We start from the raw sequence: 17,348 nt of genomic DNA on the forward strand, positions 1-17,348 counted from the left end.
AATTTAACACCGTCAGATACAGTAACTGAATCTTCTTCTTTCTGAAGCTTAGAATTATGGGTGCACTTAGTCAGCATTAGTTTATCTGTCCGTTGTTTTTTTTGATCAGTCGTTAATGTGAAAAAATTCTTGGATGCCTTTGTTTTATCTGACCAGCAGTCTGAAACCCAAAGATTTCAGATTACAAATATAAAACATAACAAGCAGTAAAGTTTCCTTATCGTGACTCGGAGGGGACAAAATGTCGAGAGGACTTTGATTTGAAGGACAGACGGGGTGGCAGCATCAGGAAGAGTCCTCTGTAAGAAGCAAAGTCTGCAAATTCGTCAAGCTGAAGAAGTTCAGGCCAGCAGGCTTGTAGCCACAATGTTGAGAGGAAAGAGGACACCCAAAGACACACTCATGTCCTGTGTGTCTAAGAAAGGACTGAAATCATAATCAAAATAATCAGATACATCAGAACAGCAGTGATGTTCCTGGGTCAGTTTGACCCGGTGCATATTTTATTATCCAAAAGAAGTCTGAAAATAAAAAAGTCCTAATAAGCATTGTTAATATTTAATTACTAACTCCATTACTATCTGCTCTGTCGGTATTTAGTGCAGGGGTGTTCCTTACCTCTCACAGATAATGTTGATTATACTAATTAAGGCAAGCATAAGATTGATACTGAAAATACTTACACTTACTTGAAGCTATTTTTTTCGTGATCTTCAGACTTTATAACGGATCAATTTGACACAGAAGTTAGAAAGAAGCCTAACAAACCTTCATGTGCAGGACTTTGAATTGACTAACAGTACACACAGTATTCTGTGCACAAGTACACATACTGTGTATTTTGTCTGTCCCTGTGATTATGCTGACATCCAAAGCGGCTTATTTTTGGACTCATGGTGGCGTTGAACCCTGTGTACGCCTGCACCCACCTGCCATCAGAGCGAAACAGGCGAGCGTATTGAAAATGACAGGACTCATCATCACAGAATTCTGTTCGACATCAACCTTCTCAGAATCTCTGTGATGTAGAGAACATTTTCTCCTTACAAAATCTGAGCTAATGGAAGTGAAAATGTTTTTCTTCTGTTTTCCAGAGTGAAGTTCAAGGATCCCCACTATGCAGATAACTTTGTGTTCAAGGCGGTTCTCCTTCCTGGGGCCAAGTGAGGGCTTTTTTTTGTTAAAACTTTATTTCTCTCTGAAATGCTTTGCTTACCATTGAAGCATCTTTCTTCTCAGAGTTTTTCATTCAGAACTCCTCAGTATTAAAGTGTAATGATGATAAATTTCACTTTTCTGTTTATTATCTGTGGCTCTCAGCTCATCGGTTCTCATTGAAGACATAAATGTTTAAAAGGGGTCCGGTATGCTCATTTGACGATCTACATCCGGACTAGCTTAGTGTGATTCTGTCTTACACTGACTCCTCAGTTCATGTGAAACAAGCCCTAAAAGCCACTTTGATCTGATTGGACAAACCTACCAGGTGGCAGCACTGTGGGAGTGTTGGTGTTTTCAGGTGATCAGAGCCCACAGGAAACAACAGCATGTGGACTCGGTGTGGCTGTGATCAGAAGATGTTTACATTCATTTATTTTCCAGAATTTGAATATGGTTTTCATTTATCCATTAGCCCGTAAATGTGAGCTAAGGGAAGCAGACTAAAGCTTGGCAGGCGGGTCTGAGAGGTGACGGCTCTCTTCTGTCTGTGATTTATGTCAGGACTGAAGTTTTGTCATATAAACATCCTTCCAGCACGGCTTTGACTCTTTGCTGTTCTCCAGGATACCCACTAAGGTTCTGAAGCCGGAGGACTGGGAGAGGGGGAACAGGCAGCCGTGGAGACCCCAGCTGGGCTTCAACCCGAACAGGCAGCAGGCTCACCTGGACCAGTCCGCCTTCCGCTCTCTGGGGTACGTTTCCCTGTTCCTCTGCAGGCTCTGATGGAGCTCTTCTGTTTCGAAATGATTCGGGTTTTGTGCAAAGATTTGAAGCTCTGGAAAGTGCTTAGTTTCACCCTTTCAATTTTTGGTTTAGGGACCTTGAAAGTGCTTGGGTTTTACTCTTGAAAAACTTGAGTTTATTAGTGTAAGAAAGATTCGTTACTTGTCTTCTGCCTGGGACGCATCAGTGAGACGTCTGAAGTGAATTTAAACATTTAAACAAATTTAAACGCATCAGGAAGTCAGGAATTGTTGAGAGTCACTGCTGAAAACAAAACAGATTTGAATTCAGATCCATTTGGTTGGAATTCAGACACACGATCAGATAGTTTGAAATGATATTTTTGGACCTGCTGTCAGTCACACTGAATACATATGAAACCAAGACTTTTGTTTTGCCACCCACCCAAATGTGAGCCATGAAACACACCCTGACAGTCGTTTGTGAGATCCGGTCACATGGGTCTTTTTTTTCCATTTTCTGCAGTTTTAATAAACCGGCAGAAACATCTCAACTCCGCACACACCTGCTTCTGAACCATCAACAACGAGTGCTGATTCTGCAGTGACTCAGTGTTCAGATCTGGGAGAGGAGTACAGTATTTTAATGTGTTTAAATGTTTGGAACGGTCCCCATTAACCAGGCATCCTTGATTATGATCTGAGCTCTCTCCTCCACACATTCATATTATCATTAAGGAAATGTGAATAATTGAACATCTGGCTCGGTCCGACTGTAGCGTGTTTGGGAATTAATTATGCACGGATTTGAAGAAACGCAATGGATTCCAATTTTTTTCTTTTTTTTTTTTTTTTTACGTGTTTGAGTCGTTAATTCAGTAATTCATGCAGTTGTGTGCGTTGATGGGGCCAAGCAGGCAGGTGCTCAGAGGATGGTGAGCAAGAAAAGAAAAGAAAAAGGATCTTTTTGGTTGCTTCGATTTCCAGTCGCTGACTGGAGACGAGGACGTTGGTTTGGTCCAGTCTGAGGCCTGAAACCAGCCTTGAACCCAATCCAGTCAGTGAAGGAAGTTCCAGTCTGAAAAGAGCTGCAGAAGAAAAGTGTAAAATGTATAAATCTGGTACTGCAGGACATACAAGACCTCTGGGTGGGAGTAAGCACTCGCCATATTCAGAGATGCAAAGTCTCCTTCTCTTCTGGTCTGCTCGTGTTGGTTAATCCTTTTCTTCTGAGGGCTCTCAGTCCCACAGCTGACTTCAGAAAGCCCTCATGTTGCCAAACTAATGGTGTCTGAAATGAACGCTCCTGATGCTCCTGCTGTGAATTTCATGGCCACCTGACAACAGTGGAAAAGGTGTCTCTGTTAGACTCTCACGAGTAAAATAGACCTTTACATGCTGTAATGGAATAATCTGATCTTATTTATTCCAGGTTGTCAGCAGAAGGTGTAAATGTCTCCTAGATATCATAATGTCATTAGTATATCAAACATCTGGCCTTTAATGGGTGAGGAGGCCCTGCTTCATTAAGGAGCTGCTTGAACCCTCAAAGAAGCCACAGTGGGTGAATGAATGCAGATTTGTAGTTGAAAGGACATGTTGTTGTTGTTGCTGTTGTGGTGGTGGTGAATGTAATTGTTACAATAAAACTTGTTCTCTTCTTTTAGTCACAATCTTAACAGAAACCAACAGGGCAGAGGACAGTACAGCAATACGCCGCCTCCAGGCAACTACCAACAAGGAAACTACCGTCCTCAGCACAGCAGCGGCCACCAGTCTTTCCAACGTAAGACACACACACATGTGCAGAACATGAGGCTGGACAGCAGTAAGTGTCCTGCTGGCTTGTAGATGTGCCGAGAGTTTAGTGAAATTAAAAGGCTGAAAGTCGGATGCCGGTTTGTTTTGAATGCTGGTTTTTGCAGACGATATTTAGGAATATTTTGCGACGGGCTGAAGCGATAACAGCCATGAAGTCTTCAAGGACCAGAACTGTCCTCCACCACTGGGTCTCTGAGTCGGTGTTCAGTGCAGATGGCAGTACGTATAGCATTACTGTGGATATGAAATACACATTACTGCACACTGGAGCGCAGCATCAGAGACCAGGAAACACAAACTTCTCCCGTATGTCAGTGAATGTCCTCCGTCTCCTGTCACGGTCGAGTCATAGCAAAATGCCAAGAACCAAGAAAAGATTGAACTCTATTGAAGTGTAATATTTCTGTCATCTCATCTTCTCACGGTACAAACATCGGATGAATTTGACAAGATGGCACTGAAAGTTTACTAAAACAAAAAGACGTTGTGAGTGTGCTGCATGAATGAACTTTGAACGTGTGTGAGTTGTTGTATCCACAGCTGTGGCCTGTGTTGAACAATGCGGTGTGATGTTCTCTATTGTTACTCCTGTTCCTATAATCCCAATATTTCCTTTTGGCACTTTAGTGTCCATGAGTTATTCAAACTATTTTTTGCTTCCTGCGTGAGAGGCAGTAAAATACTGTACAGTTTAGGCTTTCATGCTTGTCAGTGAGTTTTGGTCCCGTACCCTGCTGATTCACATCCCGCAGAAACTCTGACACACTTCAGTGGGGTTTTTTTTCTTCCCACTGTGTTCATCCGCTGAACTTTAGTACTGAAGAGTTTTGAAAAGTTTAACTTCTAGTCTCCACTAAAAGCTGCTTCGGGCTCGTAAATATAGCAATTCACTCTCCCCTGTTGTTTTAGCTGATGACAACACTAAACAACATGAAACATGAAAATCCGCAAACACATTTAAAATGTCATTACTTCAAAATTTTAATTGTACTTTTAACAAACCGAGACGGCTGAACTCTTTTATATTTGGTGTTGGACGCTTAAGAGTGCTGTCTGATGTGGCTGCTCTGTGTGTATGTTTAAATGGCCGCCTTTTGTTCATCACACGAGGGACGTTTGAGCAGCTCGTCACATATGGATGCAGAATCTCTTCTGCGGCTCCTAATCACGCTCTGCGCCCGGCCCGGCCTCGGCCCCGAGCTCCTCTGCCAGCTCTCCTCCACTTTGACTTTGATGTGCCAATTTGCAAGTAGATGAATAATCTTGTCTGCCCACTGATAGCGTGCGGGGGAGTCGTCGCTACTCTGGTGGCACTTGATGCAAATGGGGGTTTTTGGCTCCTCCGGATTGCGGTAGCACCTCCCCTGGCCTCTGCTGCTCGTTCTTAATATTAAAGTTGTCAATTAGCAGCCCAGGACTTTCTTTTTTTTTATTTTTAATCTAACTCGCTGTATACTTTTTCCATCATCATTGGGGAAATTGTTACTTTAACAAATGGGAATCTGATTCTCAGCCTGATTTTTAGGATTTTTTTTTATTGTATCACGTTTATTATATCAAGTGCCCGGAGCGTAAATGCCGTTGTTGAAGGCAGCACTGGTGTTAGATTTGATTTCTGCTGATTTGTGTCTGTGTAAAGCTCTAAACCTTCGACTTTTCCTTGAACAACTGTGATCACATGACCGATTTTGGTCTCAGCTCGAAGCATTCAGCTTTTTTTAATAACTCAAATGACTGAAAATTATGACACAACATTTGTTTTTAAAGTACTGTTTTGTGTACAGAATTGCAGATAAAAACTGGGCTTAATTTGGGCCAACTTTAGTATTGGCATCCCCAGGAATGTGATTATCCAGAGAAGTAGGCCTTATCCTGTAGCAGGAGGCCAGAGGCTTGCTTTTGTCCAGATAACACTTTCTCAGGGCCAATCCTCCGCTCGGCCAGTAATCACTGCAGGCTTTGCTCCTCTGAGCTTTTGTGGTTTTGTGGGGTTGGGTGGGGGGTGGATGCTGATTAGCCTTGTGGGAGACCCGGGTCGGTAATGAGACTGTCGAGTGGCTCCACTGGACACAGTGGCCCCCTCTGATAAAAGCATCCGGGAGGATCCCCGTTTGATTGGCCGTGTGATGCGCTCTGAAGAGGGTTGAAACCAAAGTTAACTTCCCCCTTTGACGGCGCTGCTACCTCCTGCGGTGATCTGTCAACACACTCCCTCTGCAACATGCTGCAGGGCTTTGTGCACCGCAGCAACCAGCTGGGCTTTAATAACCAGCCAGGGAATCTCTGCTGGTGGCCATTATTATCTTGACACCAAATTTTTACTAGGGCAGCAAAGTAACAGATTCACCCAGCGGCTGATAAGCCTCCAAACTCCCCAACCACTTCAGAATAACAACTGCACATAATAGCTGCTCACGCTGGCTGGTAGGCCAACTTCAATAACAGAGAGTCACCAAAAACCTGCGGCCTTGGAGACAACGGTGTTTCTGTTTTCTGTATTTTCACTAAACTTTTCTCTTAGAAATGCCTTTTAAGGTTGTCACAATACAAGAAATTTAAACTTTGATACGGTCGAGAATAAAAAAAACGATACTCGATACCTCTTTTGATACCACAGCAAAAAGGAAAAATGTCCTCGACCCACAGAGATAACAACCAACACACAGCAATATGTTTGTAATAATGCTAACACACATTCAGCTTTTTTTAAAGCTGAATGTGTGTGAATAGCTTTGGCACTTTCCACAACATCAAATTTCATAATGAAAGGACAGTTCAGCCTCAGAGTCGCTCCTGGATGATGTGAGGCAGGAAACGTTTCAGCGGTCAGCACCACACCTGAAATATGAATGCAAGCATACAGTGTGAGCAGAAGCAGAGCAGATCGAAGAGCAAACTGCAGCGTTATGAAAGCATCACAGTATCTGAAGGTGAAGCCAGTGAATCGTCCCCGCAGGCTGAATGAAGGCACCTTACTCATATCGTTTAACACGGTTAACTTTGGCCCATTCTTTTGTTCCTGATTAAAACTTAGCACTTTATGGATTTTTGGCTGTTTTTCTTAGACTAATTGTGCACCTGCAGCGTAATTAAACTCTGATGCCTTTTGGGAAGTTTGTCGTATTTTTTGATTGTGCTGGAAATCTGGTATCGTAGAGTCACTGGCATCAGTAATTCCACATATGTCGCTATGAGAAAAATCTTCTTGGTCTGATTGTAACCATAAGCTCCCTCAGCCGCCTTTTCATTTGGGGTTTTGTGTTCTTGTGAAGCAGCAGCGGCAGATGCTGTCCGCTTTGTCCACGAGACAGAAAAGTTACTGTCCCGCTTCGGTCTTCAGACCTGAGCCGGCCGGACGGGGGCCGAGTCAAATAGTCGCTGAACTAATTGAAAAGAGGTGGAGAGAGACGTTTAGTTGTTTATCGCGCTTGTAATCCCTGCATTAATACAGTGGACGCAGCGTGTTTTAAGGATTTAAAGCGTAATCCTTTGTTGGCTTTTGTCCGGCGCAGACTGGAGGTCTATACACTTTCAGATCATTGTTAATTAAGGAGATTGACAGGTGTCCACTCGTAATTCTCTCTTTGGAGTCATCGCTGGCAGCGGGGAAAAGAAGACGGGAGCGTTGTCGAGTTATAATTGGAGCCCAACTGGGTGGTCCACTTAAAGTTTGTTGGTGGAGGAGATAATCAAACATGAAAACTGAATGACAAAAACAAAGTGATGATGTGCCGACAGCAGGCTCCCTGCTGGCTGCTAATTCTGTCTTTTATTACTTTTTGCGGCAGCCGGCAGACACCCGGTGGAGTATTTCCTGATAGGTTTCCCTTCACGTTATCAGGTCAAACAGATCGTTGGACTTTTTCTTCCATTTGAATTATTTGCACGAGCTCTAAAATTCTCCCAGCTGTCTTGGATGAATATCAGTTATCATCCTCCTCCCAACGTGATCGAGGTTAATGTTTTGTTCTTATTCTTATGTTAATTTCCGACGGGCCACTTGTGTAACCCAGAGACTTTTTTCCTTAAAAAAGTCAGGTTGGACTGTTTTTGTGGAGGGAAATTAGTCTGAAAATGGTCACAAATGTGTGCAGTAACAGATCACGCACTAAGCAAGCTGAACGCACATAGAACAGTTTTATAAATGCACACATCACAGCCTAAATAAATCTGACTGTTTTCACTCTCTGAATGCTTCCTGTGCATATGAATGTCTGAACTACACACCAAGTCACCAAAACCCAGATGTTCCAGTTTTCCACCAAACACTTTGAATCTCACAGTTTCTTTCAAAGTGGGAATATTTATGTTCTAAACAGACAGAATAGCTTGTTGCTCCTGACTCAGCGCACGTAGAGCTACAACCCATAGAATCTATACAGCAGCCTGAAAATGTCTACAGTTTAAATAAGCTGCTGCTCGATGAACTTGTTGTTCTGCTGCCAGCCAGTCAGAGTGGATCTCGGTGTTGTGTTGTGGCTCGTACTTTGAAGATAGAGAATCAAGTTCAACAGCTCAGCTCAGCTCAGCGTCTCCGGAAACGTCACATCACGTTATCTACGTCAGTCAGTCAGTTTGGTGTTCATCCTGCGATCCTCCAATAACAGCCAGCTATCAATTAAAATCTGGATAACGTAGGAATCCCACGTTACTGTCAGGTCACTCGTGTGTCACAGAAACATTTAGCAGCTTCAGTCTCGTCGATTCCCAGCTGCGTCCTGAAAAACAGAAATCCGGTCACGTGCTTTCCCGTCACATCGCCTTCATTTCTGCTTAAACTGAACATGGAAACACCATGAGTGGTAAACCATGACGTGATCACATGACTCATGTAAATCCAGCCCTGATTCCAAGAAGAGTTGGGCCGCTGTGTGAACCTTTAAATGGGATGTGATGACTTACTCAAAGGCCGCATGTTTACCGCCTCATCAACTTCATCGATCTTTAGCACATTTACTCGTATTCTGCGAGTGACTCGTTTCAGACCAGCTGGGACAGAAGCTACAAACAGGCTGGGAAGGTTGTGTGCTGCTCAGGATCCCCCAGTTTGGACCGGTCCGCCGCCGAGCAGGACATGATGGAGCGTCCTCGACAGGGTCCAGTCGTTCACAGGAGACGGCGGGCCGAGCTTCACCGCTCTGTGAAACGCGAGCTCGGGGAGGATCGTCGACGGCTCAGTTGTCATATGATTCAGTTCTGTTTTTGTTTACGTTTCACATGACGTCCCCGTGTTTTTTTTTTTGGGAGTCGAGGTTGAACACGTGAGGTGTGTATCGGTGTGTGCGCACTCGTATCGGTCGACTCGACTCCTCGGGTCTGTAAATGTGAGTCTCCAGGTCCCTTTTTCACGGCACCCTTCACCCACCCTGAGCTCAGCCACTCAGCAGGCCTGCCCCTATAAACAAACAAGTCCGCAGCTTGCAGCTGGTCATCGCCTTGGCAACAGTGAATCTGGAAGAAGCCGTTAGCTCCTTTTTTTTTTTTTTTTTTTTTTTAAAGTGCGTCTTTGTGAAGGGCCTGCAGCGATGGAGCCAGGGTACTTGAGGTGTCCACAATGCTGCCGACTGAATGCTTATTTCATTTTCTGAACAAAAAATGCAAATGTTGGCGCTTCGGCTCTCCCTCGTCTGCACCCCCCACCACCTCCCCCTCTCCACCTCCCTCCACCTTCCAGCCTCCACCTCCACAGCCCACCGCCGTTCGACGTTTGAAAGAGCTTAATTTTATCATGACGGCCGATTTGTTCTGTATCCATGACAGAAATTAACTAGTCGGTATTTTTCTTTCCTTTTTAATGTGGCTTGAATTGGGTTAATTAGTATCCGTGTTTAATGTCAAACCCTTCTGCTTTTGGCTCCTAAACAATGAAACAGGAGGACTGTCTCAGGTTTCATCGCAGTTTGATTCAGAAAAGCCGTCTCAGATGATGTGAAAGTGATAAAAACAAAATCTTTTTTGTTTAGCCCTTTGAGTGTTTGGACTGAAGCACACATTGAAGTTTAAGGAGAAACATAAATGAGTAACAGCCGACGGCAACCTGCTGCACTTTCACATTACGTTAACTGAGGGCTGAACTCTCTGCTTCTTGGTAAAACTTGAGACTTGGCTGAGCAGAAGCACTTCTGAACATGTCGTCTTTTGTTCTCCACAGATTCCAGGCAGAACAGTTTGCTGGGAGCGCCTCCCCCCTTCCACCAGCCCCAATTTCCAAGGTGAGTTGGCTGGTTCCTTTGCTTTTTTTGTGTTTTAAATCTGCGTTTTCTGGTGGTTGTCGTGGGAAGTTCACGGTCAGCGTGCTGGCTTGTACGTCTGCTCTGTTCTTGTGTTTAAGTTGTGTATAAACCCTGAGTCAAGAAAGAGAATTACCTTAGTTTTCATCCATCATCTCTAAAATAGGATTCAGTCTTTGTTGCATTGTGAGCCGAGGACTTTATCGACCTCGCTGTACAAAGTACGGTCAGTTGGTTTAATTTCGTATCAAGGAAACTTCTTTTTTTCTCTCTCTGTGCATGTTTCTGTTTTTACAATCACAGGTAGAGCTCCTCGTGTGCGTTAAACATGTCAAGGCCCTGGTTTGTGCTGATTGTAGCTCGCCTCAATCCCCCTGCAGATTTCCAGCCTTCCTCCGACGGGGGGCTTTGCTGCTTCTGCTGCTGCTGCTGAATTAAGATTTTTCCCTGTCGCTCTAAAACAAATTTCCCTCAAGGAGGTTTGTGCAACTTAATGAGGCATCACTAATTCTGCTGGAGGCCGCGTCGTTCTGTGCGCCGCAGCCGCACAGTCCAGCTATTGATTCTGGCTCCAGACCCTCTCCAAAGTCCTAATCAGGTTCCCCGGTTCAACTTTGCAGGCCCATTGTGGCTCGGTGTCACCGCAGGTCAGTAGTTATTAGCGGCGACTGAAAACAGTTTCTTTAACTACTCAGGACCGGACCAAATGAAATGCAGGAGGAACTTGGAGAGAGGGGATTACGGATTCCAGCGCTCGGTTAAGTCCGGCACTGGCCACAGTGTGTGACATGGTTCAGTAATGAGGGATGGGGCTTCTGCTCCGAGTCTCTCTTTGTTACCAAGAAGAGACTTTTAATATCACAGCTGGACTGACACATTGTCCGGTGGCGGTTTGGAGGGCCGTGGCGTGCCGGCTCTTCACTCGGTCCCACGGAGGCAAAGCGGCCGCCTCATTTGAGCGCCGAGGGCGAGCCGGGCCATATGTGAATATGGTTCATTTCATACTCTGCCGTCTTTCATGTGCGTCGACGCTAAGTCATCTGAGAGCGGAGGCCGTTTTATGTCTTTGAGGGCTCGATCCCTCAGTAAACGCCAGTCGATGGGGGTTTTAAGGAGGTCACTTCTCAGGGAGTTCAGCGTTTTATTATGTCGGCTGGAAATTCCCCCTGAAGATGAATAAATCTAAACTTCTTATGAATCAATAGAGAGAGCTGGCATCAAACATTTCATTTCTGATCCAAATCAGTGAAGTTCTTTTTTTAAGAGCTCATGGCTGTTTTTTAACTGATTAATCTGCAATTAATCTGCAACCTTCAATCATCACGTTGGACCAGCAGTCCAAAATACCAAACATTCAGTTCACTTCAGGGCTGCTTTTAATTTCATTAACGGTTAAATCGGTTTCTCAGTTCATCCGTTGGTCCTTTGGAACATAAAATGTCAGAAATGCTGAAAATTGTTGGTCACTTCCAGGGTGACGTCCTCAGATGTCTTGTTTTGTCCCCAGCTCAAAGACATTCACTTCACTGTCACAAAGGACTGAAGAAAGCTGCAAATGTTCACATTTAAGAAGCTGAAATCAGAATTTGGACATTGAAAAAATTACAAAATAGCTGGTGATTGATTAAATGGCTGACACCTAATCTGTGAATCTGTGAAAGATTCTCCCACTGCAGATTTTTCAGCGTTTTTGCCTGAAAACCCACCGAGTATTGAAACAGTTGCCGGTCATTTTTCTGTCGCTGATGGTTTCATCTCTGAGGTTTGGTTACACTGAGCCGCATGTTTATTATCAGACGCAGCTTTGGAAGCAGACTCCTGACCTGAGATCAGGCCCAGCGTTAAACCAGAAGCAGCAGCTGGTTTTTGTTTACTCCGTCCAGGCATTAAGAGATTCAGGAGGCGAGCATGTCAACACGCCGGACACTTCAGAGCGGCCGCGTCCTCCTGAGTTAACCCGTTTTAACCCGAGCGGAAGCATTTCTGGCTGCACGCTGAGTAAAATCTGAGATCATTTTGTTTTGTGCTGAAGCGTATGAACAGGCTGAGGGATGTTTGAGTTCCCAGCAGCAGCAGCTCGCTGTCCCTGCAGGTTCCTCTTCTCCCAAGGTCTTCGTATCCACTTCACGCAGTTGGACATGTCAGAAAATAAATGTGAGACCTTGTTAGAGTGTACTTAACAGGCGTCCTCTACCAGATGTCGTGTGTTCGTGTCTCCAGACAGCAGCAGCAGTACGGAGGCGGGGGTCACGGCTGGGACCGGGCCGTGCACTCGCAGCAGTCGGCGTACCAGCAGAACCTGAGCCGTGGGCGGGGGGGCTCCGGGCCCGGCGGCTACCAGCACCGCTACGAGCACCGCCGGGACGAGTGGCACGAGCGCAGGGACGAGCGCAGGGACGGCCGGGGACAGCAGCATCAGGTACGCTCGTGAGATGAGGCAGGGGGGGGAGTTGACGTCCGCAGGTCGCAGCCGCTCCAACTTTTTCGACTTTTCTGTCCTGACGCTTTGGGAAAAGTCGAGCTGCGGTCCCGTGGGACGTCTCGCCCAGGTTGGATCTTCAGAACAGGAACCGAAGTCCCCGAGGGGATCAGTTTGTCATTTCAGCTGATTTCACGTGTTGATAAAGTTAGTTTTAAATTGTTTTAGAAGAAGATTTCGGTTTCCTGACGTTCGTTTTATATCCTTTTTCCCCAATCAAATCAATACGTTTAGTTTATGAAATAGTAGATTTAGTGAATGAAGGGTCTTTGGGTTTTTTGACATTTTATAGACTACATGATTAATTGATTAATTGTAAAATTAATAATGAAAATAATGTTTAATTGCTGCTCTGTTTACAGAACAAGCTTGTACATTAAAGCAAAAATATTAAAATTACTCACACAACAGATTTTTTGATTATGAAAAAATTGTTAGCCAATAACTTTCTGTTAATTTCATTTTCAATAAATCTGTTGATTGTTGTCACAATCAATCGCTTAGTTTTTAAAACGTTAACATTTTCAAATTGACGTCTCTAGTTTGTCCTTTTGTCCAAAGGCCAGAGACGCTTCAGTTACTGTCAGAAATGACACACCAGCAAATGTCTGACAAGTAACTGAAACGATTAATCGATTATGAAAATAGTTGGAAAATAATTTTCTTTTGATCGGCTGCATCTGGACTCCACGGGACGCCGAACTCACCACAACATGCGAGGAGACGTGACTCTGACTCCAACCCCAGACTCTGATTGGTCAGCAGTCAAAAAGGAAGCGGACTTGGAGACACTTTGGTTGACTGGAGCAGAAACAGACGATGAAACGGAGACAAAATGTTTCCGATTCAGATCCAGTTGTGACCGAGTGTCAGCTTTCAGTTTGGTTCGGCCGTCGCACGAAATGATCTTTTAGCAGCAGGAAGTCGTTCCACTGTTACCTTTGACTTCCTGCATCTCTCAGTGATTTATTTTGGATTTGAACGAAGGCCTCTTCAGAGGGTTTTTGTCTTTGAGTGAAGGTCAGATGGGTGTTCGTAATGACCGCCGGTGTCTGTTCTCGCTGCAGAGTTCGTTCTGATGGTGTTTCTGTGTTTCAGGGCTTCAGCTCTGGCAGAGGTTACCCTCCTCCTCCTCCGTCCAGGAGATACAACTGGAATTAAACTCGGCTGTTGCAGGGGAGACCTTTCATCTTTTTTCATTTTATTGTCTTCTTGTACAATTGTGTTTTTTTTTTCCCTTTTTATTCTACTTTAAAAAAAAAAAAACAACCTCATTGTGTAACTTGTGATTTTTAAGATGAGAAACTTGTAAAACCTGTAAAATACAAGTTGAGTCCTGGACTAAAGTGTCGCGCTGTGTTTTATTTTTTGAGAGAAAATTCTCCAAAGAACACAAAGAAGGGAAATAAAATGATGTTGGGATTCTGTTTGTCTGACAGGAAGAAGCTCGTCTGTCTTGGATCAAATGTTTTCTCTTTTTATTCACTCTTAAATTTTATTTTAAAAACAAAGAAAACAGCATAAAGACATTAAAAAAGCATAATTTTTAAAGAACTCTTAACAAACCGAAACGTGATGGTTTTTTGTTGTTAATTCCGATTTACCTGCAGATTATCTGAAGCCTTTTGTGGTGAATATTCCGTTTATATCCCATTTTTATTGCTCCAAAATCTATTTTAAAAAGCTCTGAAACGTTTGCTTCAGGCTGCACCAAAAAACATTTGAAATTACCAAAATGACGATTTTATTCAGAACTGGAAACAAAAATCAGCTGTGACAAAGAATATTTGATGACCTTCAGTTCGTTTGATTCCTCCGTCGCTTCGCTGTTTGTTAACCTGCAATAATTTAATTTTATGGCGGAATCGAACAGGAAGCTCCGCGCGCCTCAAACACCTCAAGTTGGATTTTCTGGTTTTTTGTCTCATGCAGCAGCAGTCACAACGAATATTTTCATTTTGAAGAGGGAGGAAACACGTCAGCAACACTAATGTACAGTCCGAGTCGTCGCAGCGTGCGTGACGGAACCAGAACTTCACGGGACAACATGAGTCTGCTGCTGGTTTTTGTCCTGCAGCGGGTTCTCTCCAAATTCCAACCCGGGCACGACGCCCCACAGGCCCGATCCAGGCCGTCCTCCTCCCGGTGTCCCTACCAAGTTCTCCCGTACAGTAAATTGGAGCCCATCATGCTGTTTGTGTACTCGATTAGCGCCGCGTCCGTCTGCGTCATGTTGATCTGAGCGTGCAGTCCCAGCGGCGGACTTGGGGACAAATCCTCCAGGTCCTCCGTGGACGACAGCTGATTCACCTGCTGCTGCTGCTGCTGCTGCGGGGTCGCAGTCAAGGCCTCCCCCGAGCTGCTCTGTCGGTTTCCGGCCTGGTTGGAGCCGCTGGAGTCGCTCCGGCAGCCCTTGCCGTTCTTGGAGAGGACAGGGGACACCGAGGAGGAGCGGTGGGTCGTGGCGCACAGTCCTCCTCCTCCAGCGGCGCCGCTCCCGTCCTGCTGCAGCTGCTGCGCGCCCTTGTCCTTGGCCTGTCGCTTCAGCTTGTAGCGGTGGTTCTGGAACCAGATTTTCACCTGGTTCGGGGTGAGGTGGATCAGTCCGGCCAGGTGCTCCCTCTCCGGGGCGGACAGGTACTTCTGCTGCTTGAAGCGCCGCTCCAGCTCGTACACCTGCGCCTGCGAGAAGAGCACGCGGCGCTTCCTGCGCGGCGCGGCGTGCAGCGTCACCATGGTCTTGGCGGTGGAGTCCATCCCGGCCAAAGTGCCCACCATCCCGGACATGTTCATCCCGGCGGCGGGGCCCATGAACCTGGAGACTGAGCAGAAGCATCCAGTGTCAGTCAGAGGCCGGAATTTATCATGTGACGTTTTGATTTTTCTCTAATTAAATTCCGATGAATTCAGCGGTTTGTTTGGAAAATTAACGTTAAAAAATAGAAAACAATGTTGTGTTAAAAAATGTCCGTCTGGAAACAAGCTCTCCATCTTATAATTTTTGTTTTTTATAAATAAGGTTTTTCATTTTAGGATTCGGCCTGTGATCAAAACAAAACATTTTTTACTATTTTATTTCACTATTACTATAAAGAGATTACAGCAGATCAACACCTTTTGCTCTGATGTTTAGCGCCAAATATTTAAAAGTTTAAATCACAGTTAAATTAAAAATGCTTTAATGTGTGTAAAGTGAAATGTGAGAAGGCGTGTTTTACCTCCGCGCGGGGGAACATAAAAGTGATGCCTGTGGAAATTAAGATGTCAAAAAATATTCACATAAACTTTAGTTTAATCTCACACACTCAGAAGTTCGGCGACATTTTGGGTTTTGAGTGTCCAGGTCACATTTTCTCTCTTTTTAAAAACACAAAAAGAAAACTTGCTGAAGTGAAGCTGCTCTTACTTGTCGGGTATCTGGGCTCCGGGTTGCTGTACCAGGCCGCCGCCGCCGCCGCCCCTCCGCCCCGCACGGTCTCCTGGTAGGACGGCAGGTCTCCGACGTTCCCGATGCCGCCGTTGCAGAAGCCGCCGACGGTCCCGGAGAACTGCGGCACCCCGTGGGGAACGTGATACGCCCCGCCGGGCCCCAGAGCGGCGGCGGCGGCCGAGACTGAGGAGGAGGAGGAGGAGGAGGATGAGGATGAAGAGGAGGACAGGTGGTGATGGTGGTGGTGGTGGTGATGGTGGTGGAGATGGGGCGGCTGGTGCTGCTGCGCCTGCTGCTGATGCTGCATGCCGGGCTGCGAGACCTGCGGCTGCCGGTAGGCGCCCAGCGGGGACCCGAGACTCCCTGCGGCGGGATCCATACCTCCAAACCTCCTGTAGCTGTCCTCCATCGGGCTCAGAATGTCGGTGACTGAGAAGGGGGTGGAGTGCTTTGGGCTGAAGGACATGGTGCGGACACCCCGTGTTCTGGCTGGATGTGGTCGGGTCAGTCCGGCGGCTCTCGTGCCTGCGTCCCCCTCCCTCCCTCCGGCGTCTTGCTGCTTCTGTCTCCCTGGGAAGAAGTCCAGCTGATCGGCTGCAGGAGGAGACGAGCCGCCCTTATCCCGCCGGACTCCGACACGCGGAGGGGCGGAGCGACGCGGACGGACAGCCAACAATAGTAATTGACATTAGAGAGGCAGGAGAGGCTGGTTTGGAGCTGCTTCCTGTCTGCTGTACGAGCTTTGACCCAGACGGCAGATTCCTCCGAGCTTCACGCTCAGCAGGTGAACTGACGGGGTTCAGCACTCGGAGCTGATCTGGGACCAGCTGGCAGGTGAAGCTCACTGCCAGCTGATTCGTGTTTCCTGCGGGTTTCAGTTCAGGCTGAACTTTTTATCTTCGCGCTGAGCTGAAACTTCCGCCCTGACAAAGCTGGACAACATCTTCCGTCCGTTCCAGTTAAACTTCTGTTGTGTCAGATCAAACTCAGCTGAGGGGATTCGAACCCTGCAGAGGTTCGAATCCCCTCAGCGGCTCCTGTTTGTAACGTTTAAAACCTGAACTCGATTCGTACTGAAAATGAAAAGTTTGTCTGTTGATTATTTTAATTATACTTTTTATTTGTTTATTGCTGAGTTTTGTTTTTCTCATTTTTTCCGTTTTTTAATTTCATGTCTAAACAGCCTGCGTTTATGAGAATTTACTGTGATAAATGAACTAATTTTCTCTTTTCAGTTTGTTGCTTTAATCACACACAAAGCTTCTCTGATTATTAATTTACGATAATTTATTATAAATGTTACAGGCCAGGCTGATTGTTCAGTTTGACAGACAAAAGTTAAAATTAATTCGAAATTTCAGAAAACAACAGAATCATAAATTGTGTGATAACTGAAGTTATTATCAGGCTTCTTGTTGTGGTTCGTTTGTTAAATGGCTTGTTGAGCCACAGAGACGACACATTTCACTTCCCTGCAGGTCTGA

At 45.5% G+C, this 17,348-nt stretch overlaps 2 protein-coding genes across 2 annotated transcripts in view; one reads left to right on the forward strand and one right to left on the reverse strand.

The window, feature by feature from the left end:
* The window catches only part of xrn2 (5'-3' exoribonuclease 2), a 29,843-nt gene extending 16,068 nt beyond the window's left edge, over nucleotides 1–13,775 (forward strand). Inside the window, exons 26-31 of the mRNA XM_046373209.1 lie at nucleotides 1,095–1,163; nucleotides 1,785–1,913; nucleotides 3,572–3,690; nucleotides 9,877–9,937; nucleotides 12,176–12,374; nucleotides 13,533–13,775. Coding sequence (XP_046229165.1) covers nucleotides 1,095–1,163; nucleotides 1,785–1,913; nucleotides 3,572–3,690; nucleotides 9,877–9,937; nucleotides 12,176–12,374; nucleotides 13,533–13,595 — 640 coding nt within the window. The 3' untranslated portion in view covers nucleotides 13,596–13,775. The remainder of the gene's footprint in view (nucleotides 1–1,094; nucleotides 1,164–1,784; nucleotides 1,914–3,571; nucleotides 3,691–9,876; nucleotides 9,938–12,175; nucleotides 12,375–13,532) is intronic.
* Nucleotides 13,776–14,180: 405 nt separating this feature from the next.
* nkx2.4b (NK2 homeobox 4b) lies at nucleotides 14,181–16,352 on the reverse strand. The gene is made up of 2 exons (XM_046373222.1): nucleotides 15,841–16,352; nucleotides 14,181–15,256 (listed from the first exon to the last, which is right to left on the reverse strand). The coding sequence occupies exons 1-2, from the start codon at nucleotides 16,328–16,330 to the stop codon at nucleotides 14,586–14,588; spliced, it is 1,161 nt and encodes a 386-aa protein (XP_046229178.1). The 5' UTR covers nucleotides 16,331–16,352; the 3' UTR covers nucleotides 14,181–14,585.
* Nucleotides 16,353–17,348: the final 996 nt, after the last annotated feature.

Source organism: Scatophagus argus, chromosome 19 (genome assembly GCF_020382885.2).
Source record: "Scatophagus argus isolate fScaArg1 chromosome 19, fScaArg1.pri, whole genome shotgun sequence".
Classification (NCBI taxonomy): Eukaryota; Metazoa; Chordata; class Actinopteri; family Scatophagidae; genus Scatophagus; species Scatophagus argus.